The sequence below is a fragment of the Schistocerca serialis genome, chromosome 9, assembly GCF_023864345.2.
Source record: "Schistocerca serialis cubense isolate TAMUIC-IGC-003099 chromosome 9, iqSchSeri2.2, whole genome shotgun sequence".
NCBI classification, from domain to species: Eukaryota; Metazoa; Arthropoda; class Insecta; order Orthoptera; family Acrididae; genus Schistocerca; species Schistocerca serialis.
The window spans coordinates 250,358,619-250,374,489 of NC_064646.1; the positions used below are offsets into that span (position 1 = coordinate 250,358,619).

Sequence of the window (15,871 nt, forward strand, 5' to 3'; positions counted from 1 at the left end):
AACACTACCTTGGGTAACGCCAGAAATCACGTCTGTTTTAATCGATGACCTGTCTGACAGGAAACCACAAATACAGTCACATAACTGAGACAATATTCCATAAGCACGAAATTTCACTAAAATCCGCTTGTGTGGTACAGTGTCAAAAGCCTTCCAGAAAACGAGAAATACGGAATCGATCTGAGATCCCTTATCAATAGCACTCAACACTTCATGTGAATAAAGAGCCAGTTGTGTTTCACAAGAACAATGTTTTCTATACGCATGTTGACTGTGTGTCAATAGACAGTTTTCTTCGAGGTAATTTGTAATGTTCGAACACAATATATGTTCAAAAATCCTGCTGCATATCGACTTTGATGATATGAGCCTGTAATTTAGTGGATTACTCCTACTACCTTTCTTGAATATTGGTGTGACTTGTGCAACTTGTCAATCTTTGGGTACGGATCTTTCGTCGAGCGAACGGTTGTATATGATTGTTAAAGGAACCTAACTGGTATACAGTCAGGATCAGAAGACTTGCTTTTATTAAGTGATTTAAGTTGCTTCACTACCCTGAGGATATTTACTTCTTCGTTACTCATGTTGGCAGCTGTTCTCGATTCGAATTCTGGAATATTTACATCTACATTATGAAGGCATTTCTGAATGCTGTGTTTGTAACTCTGCATCATGTACTTAATGATATACAGGATGGTGGAAAGAGCTGTCCGCTTGGTTAACAGTGATTAAATATCAAACGAATGTCGTAGGATTTTAGTGTTCTGTAATTCATGTAATGTATTCAATACACAGAGTAGCAGTTGCTTTCAGCGTCCTATTAGAGACAGTGCTGCGTTACCAGAGATTGTAGGCCTGCCGAGGAAGCCAGGTTCATCCGGTTGCCGCCCGAATACGTCTATCTCTGGGCCCTCAGGCTGCGGCTGGTCACCACCAAACGGCGACACCAGTGGACTGTCAACCCCACCTGCCCCCTGCTGGATGATCGTGGGGACGTCACCCGTGTACGTGACAGTGTACGTGATACCCTCTGGAGACGTCCACGTATAGCCACCCTGCACCGCCTCTGACTCCCCGTCAGCTGTCAGCGGTGTAGACTCGTCATGAGGCTGACCATCGCTCTTCTTGTAGCTGAAAATGACAGCAGGTAATTTCACGTTCAGTGTCCTGCGGACATAGACCTCGTGATTTGTAGAGTTGAACATTAATAGGAGACGGGGGAACTGTAATTCAAAAAGGTACCAGGGAAAGCGGAAAAGTGGAAGGATTCTATAGAAGGTTCTATACAAAGGCGATATACTTGAGGACTATATTATGGAGATGGAAGAGGATGTAAATGAAGATGACATGGGAGATATGATACTACATGAAGAGTTTAACAGAGCACTGAAAGTCCCAAGTCGAAACAAGGTCCCAGGAGTAGACAACATTCCATTAGAACTACTGACAGCCTTGGGAGAGTCAGTGCTGACAAACCTCTACCATCTGGTGAGCAAAATGTATGATACAGGCGAATTACCCTCAGACTTCAAGAAGAATATAATAATTCCAATCCCAAAGAAAGCAGGTGTTGACAGATGTGAAAATTAGCGAACTATCAGTTTAATAAACCACGACTGCAAGATACTAACACGATTTCTTACAGACGAATGGAAAAACTGGTAGAAGTCGACCTCGGGGAAGATCAGTTTGGATTCCGAAGAAATGATGGAACACGTGATGCAATACTGACCTTACGACTTATCTTAGAAAATAGATCAAGGAAAGACAAAACTACGTTTCCAGCATTTGAAGACTTAGAGAAAACTTTTGACAATGTTGACTGGAATACTCTCTTTCAAATTCTGAAGGTGGCAAGGGTAAAATGCAGGGAGCGAACGGTTATTTACAATTTGTACAGCAACCATATGACAGTTATAAGAGTCGAGGGGCTTGAAAGGGAAGCAGTGGTTGGGAAGGGAGTAAGACAGGGTTGTACCCTATCCCCGATGTTATTCAATCGGTATATTGAGCAAGCAGTAAAGGAAACAAAAGAAAAATTCGGAGTAGGAATTAAAATCCATGGGGAAGAAATAAAAGCTTTGATGTTCGCCGATGACATTGTAATTCTGTCAGAGACAGCAAAGGACTTGGAAGAGGAGCTGAACGGAATGGACAGTGTCTTGAAAGGAAGATAGAAGATGAATATCAAAACAATCAAAACGAGAATTGTGGAATGTAGTCGAATTAAGTCGGGTGATGCTGAGGGAATTAGATTAGGAAATGAGACACTTAAAGTAGTAAAGGAGTTTTGCTATTTGGGGAGCAAAATAACTGATGATGGTCGAAGTAGAGAGGATATAAAATGTAGACTGGCAATGGCAAGAAAAGCGTTTGTGAAGAAGAGATTTGTTAACATTGAGTAGAGATTTAAGTGTCAGGAAGTCTTTTCTAAAAGTATTTGTATGGAGTGTAGCTGTGTATGGAAGTGAAATGTGGACGATAAATAGTTTAGACAAAAGTGAATAGAAGGTTTCGAAATGTGGTGCTACAGAAGGATGGTGAAGACTAAATGGGTAGATCACATAACTAATGAGGAGGTATTGAATAGAATTGGGGAGAAGAGACGTTTTTGGCACAACTTGACTAGAAGAAGGGATCGGTTGGTAGGACATGTTCTGAGGCATCAAGGGATCACAAATTTAGCATTGGAGGGCAGCGTGGAGGGTAACAATCGCAGAGGGAGACCAAGAGATGAATAAACTAAGCAGATTCAGAAGGATGTAGACTGCAGTAGGTACTGGGAGATGAAGGAGCTTGCACAGGATTGAGTAGCATGGAGAGCTGCATCAAACCAGTCTCTGGACTGAAGACCACAACAACAGCAACCAGTGTATCCACATGCTCCTCCAGAATACAAGTTTTGGAATAATGGTGGAGGGGGGGGGCCAAGGACCAGTAGTTGCTGTAGTAATGTTTTTAAGGAGTGGATCACATTTTTCACGAACTGCACATATCATGGTATCGCAATTGAAAAATAAACAAAAGCATAATTCATATATTCAGGTATTTACATAATTACAAGTATCCTTTAAAAGACCTAGGCATGTCGTCAGCTGTGGTCTTATGGAGAAACCATGCCAACATTTTTCTGGAGAATTTAGACAAAGCACGGAAAAAACTAAATCATTACAACTGGATGGAGTTTGGAGCCTCCATTATTCAAAATAAAAACTTAAGTCTGTTTAAAATAGCTGCTGTTCATTTCCTACACTTCCATTATCCTTAGTTTAAAATAATGTTTTGCAAAGCAGTTATTTAACAATAAAAAAGCTAGTGCTAAGCTGTTCATTCATTATTCATCAACAATATTCTACACACTTCACACGTTTTAAATATATAATTTCGTAATCTAACGCTACACATACTATACATATATAATTTCATAATGTAGCAGTGCACATACTATAAGAGGGAGTCAGGATCGAAACGACAATATTCGGTTTCCACTTTTTGTACCACAACGTCCTATATTCTTCACTTAAAAACTAACCCAATTTCCCTCCATAATGAACGAGATGTTGAACTCAGATAGAACATAAAGTGACAGAAGAATACATTGCGAACATGTGGGATTAATGTTTTCTAGAAAGAAAAGAAACAAAAACACGGAAGTGTTGACTGATATGGCAAAGATCTTTTAAAAGGATAATATAGTTATTATTTAACTATGTTACATATTTTAATTAAATTCCCACTGTATGTCATTTACGTAATTGTTCTGTATAGAATCGACTGCTTAACAAGTACGTTTTAACTGGACATATATATATATATGTTCCTGTTAGTAATCTTCAGAATCTCTTTGGGATATTTATTGCAGAATTTTATTTATTGTTAGAAAATACTGATTTGACTTTTAAGTTTATTCCATCTCGGTAAATATAAATGACGTCAACATCGTGTTTCACAGTTAAGGACAGAGAAGACTATGCGGCAGTTAACACCGTCATAATAGTATCAACTCAATTAACAGTTATATGTCACGATCACACGTGTGACAAGACACTGTGCTCGCCTGTCAGAGAACTTCAATTACTTACCTGACGGTTCTTATTTACCTACTGTAGGTTTCCCTCGACTAATGAAAGTAATTTCAAAGACAATTCCTTTGAAGAGGACTTGGTTGACTTCCTTCTCCAACTTTCACCAGTTGAAATACATGCTCTAACAATCTCGTCACTGTTGGGACTCCCTTGCATTAAGATCGTACTAGTTGTAACTGCAGCTGATTGTAACGTGCACATAGACATTTAGCTCACAACTGTACAGCAGTACACTATTGCTTTTTATATAAGACTCTTTCACATACATACATTTCTACCTTTTTATTGGATAAGTTTATAAACTACCAGCCCACAATTATTTGGCAGACACAGAAAAATATTCTTGCTTTAATTTCCCTAGATTTTATTATGCTAAGTAAGGGGTCTGATTTTATAGGTTTAGGTAAATTTTATTAGTTAGTTTTGGGCCCAGGTGCCTTTCTTGATCCCATATCGTCAAGATAACCTAACAGAGGGAAATCATGTGTCCATACGCCTTTGATTTATATGATCTTTCGTTTTGTGCACTGTCGTATTTTAACTGTTTGTGTGTCGTGTACTTTCGAGGCGGAATTGGAAAACAGCTCAGCTCTTGCCTAAGTGAGTATGGAAAACAGCATAGGGTAACAGTTGTTCCATCCCACTGTTGTTACAACACTGTGAGAATTTAACACAGGTCTGCTTGATCTCCCTGCTTCTCAAGCTGGCGCTGTAAGTGTTAGTTAGACCGGCGGGTCACACATGGACAAACATTATTATACGATAATAAACACAGCAGAAATTGACTGTTAATAACTATAAATCGACATCACTTAAAAAACTTTTAATACGAAATTTAGATCATTTATATAATTGTCAGAGGCTATTACGTAATGAGATCAAAAATATAGTGGAAGATGAGCAAGTAGAATTATACAGTCTCATTAATGGATCTTAGCCATGTATTGTGAGCTCCTGAAAGTATTACTAATTATTAGCTATTAATTTTTAGCCAGTATTAATATGTATGTGGTAAGAACCTGTCAATATTAATGCAGCTAATGGAGTTGTTAAGCTTTGGATTTATAACGTTGTCGACAGGAAATACTATTCTGCCACTACTAAGTCAAATTCCTCCTTACAATCGGACAGGTGACGATAATTGGCTGAAGGTAGCGTGATTGATGATGCCCACAAATTCTCATATTTTCTGAGACATTTTTCTGGTCTCTTTCAATATTAACAGTTATGAAGAAGTGAATTTGAATTGTACTGAGACACATAATCAGTGGAATCATATTTGCAGCTGAGTAGCAGGCCAGTACACAACACATTCTACATAGAACTGATGGCCTAATTTCAAAGGTGAGGTAATGGTCTACAAGTTATTGCCCAGTTGCCATTGATAAATAAAGCAACAGAACGAACTTTGGATTGTCGAACAGCGTGTGAAGAGCTTATCTGTTTATCTGATCCAGTATACGATCTGTGGATGTAGAACAACATGTGCAAGGCTATCCTAATCTTATTGCAACTGTTAGGCAACCATTTTTCCCAAACACTGCCGTAACTGAAATAAAACCTAAAATCATAAGCTCAGTCAAATATGAATATTATTTCACATTATTAAAAGAAATATGTAGCAGTAATGGTCACTACTTCACTAACTGGGCGAGGCTACAATTTCGGATCATTCTGGATCACGCATTCACTTCAGATCCGGTACGCAATTAGTAGTCTCTTACGACTAAACAATGTGCAAGCAGTAAGGTGAACTACTTTGGCGATCTTGAAAAAAGAGAAGTTTTGCGATTCAGTGATGTAAGAGTGCGTTTTGACCCTGAGCACCATCTGGCGGCGGTAATGTGGTTAACATTCAAGCCCCATGCTCGGTGGATTGCTGTATCGAGCCCAGCTCATCAGTTTCTTTTTAATTTATATTTTTCCAACACTACTCACATTATTTTGTACATATTACGTCTGAGAGTTTTGTGAGAGGCAGCAAAGGACTTGGAAGAGCAGTGTCTTGAAAGAAGGATATAAGATGAAAATCAACAAATGCAATATGAGGATAATGGAATGTAGTCAAATTAAATTAGATGATGCTGAGGAAATTAGATTAGAAAATGAGATAGTTAATGTAGTAGGTGAGTATTGCAACTTGGGTACAAAAATAACTGATGATGGTCAAACCGGGGAGGATATAAAATGTAGACTGGCAATGGCAAGAAAAGCGTTTCTGAAGAAGAGAAATTTGTTAACATCGAATATAGATTTGTCAGAAACTCCTTTCTGAAAGTATATGTATATAGTGTATATAGTGTATACTTAATAGAACTGGGGATGTTATATCCTAGCCAGTAATGCCAACCGAGCCCGCTGCCAAAAGGTTGGCAGCATCAAAGTCCGGACGCCGTCCGCATAAGCAGCGCCAGCGATACAGGAAATCGCCGCAAGTCTGCGCACGCCACCGCTGGCTTCTGGCTTCTTAAGCGCTGGAGTCGCGAGCGCTAGGACAGTTCTGTATTCGCCGCTCAGTTGTATACTCACCACCGATTTGTGTACTTGCTAGTCAGTCGTGTGTTCATCGCAGCAGAGTTGTTGTTTGTCGTCAGCCGACGCTGACCTAGCCGCTCCGACTCGAACTAGACAGATTTCTGTAGACACGGAGTTCACTATTGTGTTGCTGTATCTTCGTAATAAAGGTAAGTACCGACTTTTATTTAGAGTGTTTGGGTTTTCATCTTTCTGTTCACTGTTCCAGCGGACCGGTCGGCCCGCTATTAAAAGTGTGGCGGTGACTTCGTAAGCCGTTTCTACAGCGAATTGCTTGTCGCTACGAACACCGCCACAAAAGGGGAGAAGAGAAATTTGCAGTACAACCTGATTAAAAGAAGGGATAGATTGACAAGTGTAATTCTGAGGCACCAAGGGATCACCAACTTAGTACTGGAGGGAAGCGTGTGGGGTAGAAATCGTAGAGGGAGACTAAGAGATAAATACTCTTATCAGGTCCAGCAGGGTGTAGATTGCTGTAGTTACTCGGAGATGAAAAGGCTTGCACATGATACAGTAGCACGGAGAGCCGCATGAAACCAGTCTTTGGCCTGGAGGCCACATCAACAACAACAACGCATCTGACAGATGATATGATGAAATGATAGGTCTACTGAACTTTTATTCAGCTTCCAAAGTTATTTTGCCGTTTGCTAGGTTTTATAACTACATCGAATATTATGCGACTTTCAATTCTGTAGGGTTGTGAAAAACTTTATGGGTTGCATGTAGAGACTAGATGAGCGTAGTGAAGAACAAGGAAATACACCCGTGTTCGGCAACCGTCAAAAACAGCAGTAACGGAACACTGTGTTCCATAGGACACTCACTGGAATACAATGGAACAAAAATATCAGCTCCAGTTTCCAGTATTTGGGACTCAGTAATCAAAGAATCGGTGGAAATACGTCTTGGGCGATAACCTTATAAACCGTGACAACGGCATTTAAGTAGATAAAAATTGGAATACTGTTATTAAAATTATCTAGTTGCAGCGGAAACAGCGGAATCATTCGATACTCAATGATTAGATCACCTCTCACTTCGACCAAGGATGGCTTGCTGCCATCAGTAGCAGTGGCTCGACCGTCCCGCCCATGTCATCACCTGATGCATGCGCCGAAAGACGCCAGAACATTCCGCATCCGCGAGATTCGGCATAAATATCGTGAATACACCTGGGTTCTTCAGTAGTTGCCTACCCACCTGAAGATGGCCGTACGTCTGTGGGCCGAAATATCGTGACAGCATGTTTACGGGATCTGGCTGCCCACAAAATGGCTCGGAACACTATAGGACTTAATACCTGAAGTTATCAGACCCCTAGAACTTAGAACTACTTAAACCTAACTAACCTAAGTACATCACACACATCCATACCCGAGGCAGGATTCGAACCTGCGACAGTAGCGGTCGCGCGGTTCCGGACTAAAGCTCCTAGAACCGCTCGGCCACAACGGCCGGATGGCTGCACACACGCTGGGAAAATTTCACAAAATATCACATATTTCCAGTGTATGTACGAAAAATAACATCCTGCAACTTTTAATGAAGAAAGCAAATCCGATGATTAATTGTACATTATCCTCATATGTTTACATATTGTAACTCATTGTACTGTTGAATAAGTTTATATGCTCCTTGATTTATCGATGTTTGACTTAGCCTTTCCCAAGCTGTCCTTCGTTCTTGAAACCTGTGTCTGCAGATCGAAGCGTCCAGGAGCAAAGCAGTTCTCTGTACCATACTTGACTGCGAAGATAAGGGATTTTCGAAATTGTGACAGGCATTTATATTCTGAGCAAGTTTATGCGTTTGCTCTATATTTGTCAATAGTTGTAAATATAACAATAAAATTAGTAAATAACCAAATAAGAGTATATTGGAAATTCTATAAGGATTCCTGCAAATACAAGTGTCTTTAGATCATACTTTTAAAATGTAGTGTATATCAAATAATATGCCTAGTACTGCAAAAAATATGAATTAGAAACGAAACCCGTGCGTGACTTCACCCTGAACTCCATCGATTACGGAACGTGAACGCTGGCCACACAACCGCCGCCACCTCGTACTGAGAGGTGGCGACGGTACTGAGAGGCGTAACGCCCCAATACATCATTAACAAGTCAAACTTATCTTGCGATTTTCTCGAAATCGTCTTATAAGTACGCCTTACATTTGCACATTACGTTGTCCTAATCGACCACAAAAAATGGTACGAAGTTCTAAGTAAATCCGTGATCCGAAATCCGTGGCCATCCCTTGCAACATAGATGACGGTTTCTAATACTGAATTGCATGCTCATCTAAATAAGAAGCTTGTATGGAAGCAAGTTGTCCTTTGCAACAAACGAGAGGACGCTTCAGGTCATAAAAGCCGGCAAGCGAAACAGCGTTTGCTGTTAACAAGGTGTTTGTGGAACGGGGTATGATCCGTTTATGGCAGCATCCTGAGAGAGCACCGTTGTGGACAGATTGGTAGAATGACAGAATGAGGGGCAGCAAATTTTTGGACGCCTTCGAAGAATGTGGGAAACCAACGCCTCCCAGCTCAGACCCTGTGAGACAAAATATTTAACGCAATGTGAAAACTGAAAGACAGGGAATGGACACAGTGTTTCAGCGCCAAATGTTACCGAAATTTGTTAGTTGTTAACCATCTGAGACAGGGGTAAGGGAAGGACGCCACCGTCTTTTAAGGCAATTTCTTACCGTTCGGTACTCTGAACATATATCTTTAAGCCAAAGTTAAGCGACGACAGAAAAAGGCAGAGACTCCGGCCTTCCTTATACGAAGTCGACGACACAATATCACTCTGTAGCCAGAATCCATCAGGGCGCAATCTCTTTGGTCGAGCACCTCCCCATTCCTGTACCTCCTCGAGCAGACTTGACGAGCAGGCGATTTTGGCACGGAGGCGGTTTAGACACATATCCAAATGACTTGAACTTAGACGCCAGAGCAAGTCGTTGGCACGAAATCAAGGACTGATTCTGCGGACAATTCAGCTCCCATCTACAGTCTAATGCGGTGATATTCACCCGCCACAGCTAGACGAACTTTTCGGAAAGTAGACTCACTTCTGCTCTGATTCAGTAATTTCCAGCTTCATTCTAAACACTAGTTTCCGGTTTTACGTTCAGTACGCTTCCAACTCAAGCCAAAAAGGCAAAGTGTAGCCTCCTGTCGTGCTTTGTGTCTTGAAACGCCGCACTGAGTGGCAGCGCGGTTAGAGGCACCATGCCACGGATTGCGCGGCCCCTCCGGCCGGAGGTTCGAGTCCTCCCTCTGGCGTGGGTGTGTGTGTTGTTCTTAGCATAGTTTAAATTACTTTAAGTAGTGTGTAAGGCTATTGACCGATGACCTCAGCAGTTTGGTCTCCTAGGAATTCACACAAATTTGAACATTTTTCTGTCTTTAAACGTTTTGGAATGATGGTGCAACTTACGCGAATATGATCGTCTATCAAGATATGCGTTCTTTTGTGGTACGCTCAAAATCCTAAACCTTGACTTACGAAGGAATTACTTATCAGTGTCTAAGTTTGGCAAACCGCGTACTATGCATTTTAATGTAATAACAGAGTTAATTAGACTTCTTCTTTAGTTTCTTAGGCAACAAATTCAATCCCCAATATTTTGGAGGGCAACAACTTAATTCTGTCAGATAAAAAGAGCGATTTTCATATATGTAAAGGCGAGAAGGCCAACGTCCTCTTCAGTAAGGATGCATACCAGGCTCGTACGGGAATAGGCGGAATGCCGCGTGTAATGAGGATAATGGGCAAGGGGTAATGTATTAGTTGAGTGTGGATAAGCTGAGAACTTGGGTGTGACGGAAGGCGTGCTACGGTAGTCCGTGCAGTTGCGAAGATCACTGTGTTTGGATGGCGGAATGGTCAGAGAATCTGCCCAATAAGAAGGACTCCCAGGTTCGAACCCAGATCAGCACAAAATTTCAACTTTCCCCTCTAATTTCAAGCAACACCCTTTCGCATCCAATGTCTATAATATCTTTGCGGATAATTATTTTTACCACTTTCATGGATCTGTTTAAAAATGCAAGCATCCTTCAACGCTCGCCCCCTCCCCTCCCCCCATGGTCCCTTGCACAGTACAGAATGTTCGCATCGCCAGTTTATTGACAATGGGGAATATTTTGGTTATTATGGGCCGTAAATAGTAACATAGTCACAGAAATGATACAGAATTTGCGATGGACACCACTGAAACAAAGGCGTTTTTCACTGCGGAGGAAGCTTCTCACGAAACTCCTATCACTAGCTTTCTACTCTGAATGCGAAAATTTTTGCTGACACCGACCAGCATAGGGAGAAACGATCACTGTGATGAAATGAGGGAAATCATACTCCATGGTCCCTTGCACAGTATAGAATGTTAGCAGCGCCAGTTTATTGACAATGGGGAATATTTTGGTTATTATGGGTCGTAAATAGTAACATAGTCACAGAAATGATACAGAATTTGCGATGGACACCACTGAAACAAAGGCGTTTTTCACTGCGGAGGAAGCTTCTCACGAAACTCCTATCACTAGCTTTCTACTCTGAATGCGAAAATTTTTGCTGACACCGACCAGCCTAGGGAGAAACGATCACTGTGATGAAATGAGGGAAATCATACTCCATGGTCCCTTGCACAGTATAGAATGTTAGCATCGCCAGTTTATTGACAATGGGGAATATTTTGGTTATTATGGGTCGTAAATAGTAACATAGTCACAGAAATGATACAGAATTTGCGATGGACACCACTGAAACAAAGGCGTTTTTCACTGCGGAGGAAGCTTCTCACGAAACTCCTATCACTAGCTTTCGACTCTGAATGCGAAAATATTTTGCTGACACCGACCAGCATAGGGAGAAACGATCACTGTGATGAAATGAGGGAAATCGGACTTCACACGGAAAGATATAATTGTTCGTTATTTCTGCTTTGGATAATAGAGAACTGTTAACATGCTTCGATGACCCTCCTGCACTTGCTTCTATGATCCCTCTGCCAAGCACTTAAATGTATCGCAGTAGATGTAGATGCACATGTAGCACTTAGGGATGTGGAGTCTGTGTGCACCATCGTAATACGATACACTGACTTATTTTCAGACTTCCATCAGACTGCTAAGAAGTGGGAGATGGAAGACATTAAAATCGACTGTACTAGAAAAAATTGAAGAGAAGACTGATACTGCTTGAAAACAGTGTGCCACCAGGCTCCCTCAGTTATAGAACTATCTCTGCTATTTAGCACTGACATGCCATTTCAAGTGATCCACGCTAATAGGCAGATCACTTAAGCTTGTTTTATCAGTGTAAACTACCAAGAGGTAATTTAAGTTTTGACGATTACATTTAGTAGCTGCAGTTTCCAGTTAATGATTCTGAAGTCTCATGTAATTCGCTTCTTCTAGCAAAGAAAAGGGTTCCGCGCAATTACGGGCAAAGTCATATAAAATAATGGAATAAATCACTATCTTAAAAATTCATTTCTTTCATGTAGCATCTTCTTGTATCCTGGCCCTTATAAAGTCATGTACTGCTATGGAATAAGTAGCTTTTTCCAAGAGAATCCAGACAATAGAAAATGAACTGCCGAAATGCTCTTTTTATCAGGAATCATAAAATAGGCGATCTAAGTTATGTGGTATCACGTTGAAAGATAATGGCTGCTGTGGACAGGAGTATAGGCTTAAGAATAATGGTACTTGAGGGATGCAAAATATCTGCTGCTGTCATATCTTTTATTAAACTGTTGTTCATAAAACAAAAGATTGCTAAGTAACAAGAAAAATAAGTAATACAGTGAATTTGTTAAAATGCAGTTATAACTAACAAATAGGAACATGTCTATAGACTAGCATTCAAATGGCGTGTATGACAAACATGAAAGAAATTTACATGTAGATCACATGATAAAATCTTGTAAGGTGATGTACTATATATCTGTTCTTAAAACAGCATTGGGATCCTTCGTAGTGAAAGATACAACTGAAAAACGTGCCCTTCTACAACCTCACACGTCAATAAATTTAATAGTAACCTATATATTTGACAACCACGATGATGCAGATGGATCCTTATCTAATGATAGTGCATATAATTTTAAAGAGACCTGCCCAACTAGCAAACTAATAATTTCTTCGACTTACATGCTAAAGATTTCCAAAACACCTTCAACTTAACGGTGCCATCAAGCGACTTTGACAGCCCACTTTACCGGAGTAGGTATGTGTGTGTCCTTGATGCTACCGTTCCCAAATATTACTTAACAAAAGAGCACAAAATATAAGAACCTGTGCTAAAAGAGTCTTATCATTGTCGTGGATTCAGTATATGAAATGAAGGAAGTAAAGCAAATGCATAACCTTAAAAAATCAGGTGTAAAACTGATCATATTATCAAAAATTAAATCGTCAAAATAACTGATCTGATCAGGACACAGTGGTGCAAGAAGTTAAGGTAAGCATACGAGGGTTTTCTGAGCAATGCAACACATGAAGAAATATCAGCGACCATTAAATTATTCAGATAAAGATTATGTCATGAAAACAGATTTCATATTTCCCAAAGATGGCTGAAAAATTACTTTGTGAGTTGTTTATTGTAGTTTTAACATGAATGAAGAGATTAAATCTGAATTAGAACACTCTCTTTAATAAATATTTTTGTATGATGACATGATAGTGTGATTAAACATTAATTTGATATGAACACATTATTTGAGTTTGTCTGTATCATCTTTCCATTTCTTGTTGTGATTGTAGGTATATAAAATGTGTTACAAGACACTAAAGCTAACATGCTCTTTAGAATATGTTCTATTCAGAAGCACACGAACTGAGGCAATCAGGTAGAGAAAGTCTGGTTCAGGTAACAAACAGATGTATTCCTTTATGTACTTGAAATACAGAGAGATATGGGTAGCATCAACTGTGCTAAGTAAAATGGGACTAGAGTTTACGAACAAGAAAATATGCATCATTTTCAGTAAAGAAAAAGAAAGGGTATAGAAGGAACTTAGTTGAAGACAGATTAATAACTGTGGGACAGTGTGGAATTTCCCAGTACTGGTGATTTTTAGGTTAACTGCACACTTGAAGGTAGTTTCATAAAAGAGAATTTTTCAAGTTAGCCACAGTCTTTTATTATTCCTTGAAAGCTGACAATATTTCCACAAAAACTGTGATCTACATAAAACGTTGTTTACTTGAACCACCATTGGCTAAATTAGTTGTATAGGCATTCAATGACAATGTTCACTATATGGTCCTTTAACCTATACCTATTAATTTGTGCGCTTATAAACAGACACATAGGCAATTATTTGCCCTGGCTGTATTTTGGACACCATATTAAGTTAAACTTGTAGATATATTACTTGAAATTCGGCATAGCAGCTTAAGTAATCTTCACATCATACAAATACAGAGTCTCACTTAAAGTAATGTCATCTTTAAAGTAGTTTATCGGAAATACCTACACATACCCCCCATGAACCATGGACCTCGCCGTTGGTGGGGAGGCTTGCGTGCCTCAGCGATACAGATGGCCACACCGTAGGTGCAACCACAACGGAGGGGTATCTGTTGAGAGGCCAGACAAACATGTGGTTCCTGAAGAGGGGCAGCAGCCATTTCAGTAGTTGCAGGGGCAACAGTCTGGATGATTGACTGATCTGGCCTTGTAACATCAACCAAAACAGCCTTGCTGTGCTGGTACTGCGAACGGCTGAAAGCAAGGGGAAACTACAGCCGTAATTTTTCCCGTGGACATGCAGCTTTACTGTATGATTAAATGATGATGGCGTCCTCTTGGGTAAAATATTCCAGAGGTAAAATAGTCCCCCATTCGGATCTCCGGGCGGGGACTACCCAAGAGGAAGTCGTTATCAGGAGAAAGAAAACTGGCATTCTACGGATCGGAGCGTGGAATGTCAGATCCCTTAATCGGGCAGGTAGGTTAGAAAATTTAAAAAGGGAAATGGATAGGTTAAAGTTAGATATAGTGGGAATTAGCGAAGTTCGGTGGCAGGAGGAGCAAGACTTTTGGTCAGGTGATTACAGGGTTATAAATACAAAATCAAATAGGGGTAATGCACGAGTAGGTTTAATAATGAATAAAAAAATAGGAGTGTGGGTTAGCTACTACAAACAGCATAGTGAACGCATTATTGTGGCCAAGATAGACACAAAGCCCATGCCTACTAAAGTAGTAAAAGTTTATATGCCAACTAGCTCTGCAGATGATGAAGAAATTGATGAAATGTATGACGAGATAAAAGAAATTATTCAGGTAGTTAAGGGAGACGAAAATTTAATAGTCATGGGTGACTGGAATTCGTCAGTAGGAAAAGGGAGAGAAGGAAACATAGTAGGTGAATATGGATTGGGGGGAAGAAATGAAAGAGGAAGCTGCCTTGTAGAATTTTGCACAGAGCATAACTTAATCATAGCTAACACTTGGTTCAAGAATCATGAAAGAAGGTTGTATTCCTGGAAGAATCCTGGAGATACTAAAAGGTATCAGATAGATTACATAATGGTAAGACAGAGATTTAGGAACCAGGTTTTAAATTGTAAGACATTTCCAGGGGCAGATGTGGATTCTGACCACAATCTATTGGTTATGAACTGCAGATTGAAACTGAAGAAACTGCAAAAAGGCAGGAATTTAAGGAGATGGGACCTGGATAAACTGAAAGAACCAGAGGTGGTACAGAGTTTCAGGGAGAGCATAAGGGAACAATTGACAGGAATGGGGGAAAGAAATACAGTAGAAGAAGAATGGGTAGCTCTGAGGGATGAAGTAGTGAAGGCAGCAGAGGATCAAGTAGGTAAAAAGAGGAGGGCTAATAGAAATCCTTGGGTAACAAAAGAAATATTGAATTTAACTGATGAAAGGAGAAAATATATAAATGCAGTAAATGAAGCAGGCAAAAAGGAATACAAACGTCTCAAAAATGAGATCGACAGGAAGTGCAAAATGGCTAAGCAGGGATGGCTAGAGGACAAATGTAAGGATGTAGAGGCTTATCTCACTAGGGGTAAGATAGATACTGCCTACAGGAAAATTAAAGAGACCTTTGGAGAGAAGAGAACCACTTGTATGAATATCAAGAGCTCAGATGGCAACCCAGTTCTAAGCAAAGAAGGGAAGGCAGAAAGGTGGAAGGAGTATATAGAGGGTTTATACAAGGGCGATGTACTTGAGGACAATATTATGGAA

At 40.1% G+C, this 15,871-nt stretch overlaps 1 protein-coding gene across 1 annotated transcript in view; it reads right to left on the bottom strand.

Moving 5' to 3' along the window:
• Positions 1-752: 752 nt before the first annotated feature.
• The window catches only part of LOC126419100 (uncharacterized), a 37,136-nt gene continuing 22,017 nt past the window's right edge, over positions 753-15,871 (bottom strand). The window contains exon 4 of the mRNA XM_050086198.1: positions 753-1,134. Within this exon, the coding sequence (XP_049942155.1) occupies positions 813-1,134 (322 nt within the window). The 3' untranslated portion in view covers positions 753-812. The remainder of the gene's footprint in view (positions 1,135-15,871) is intronic.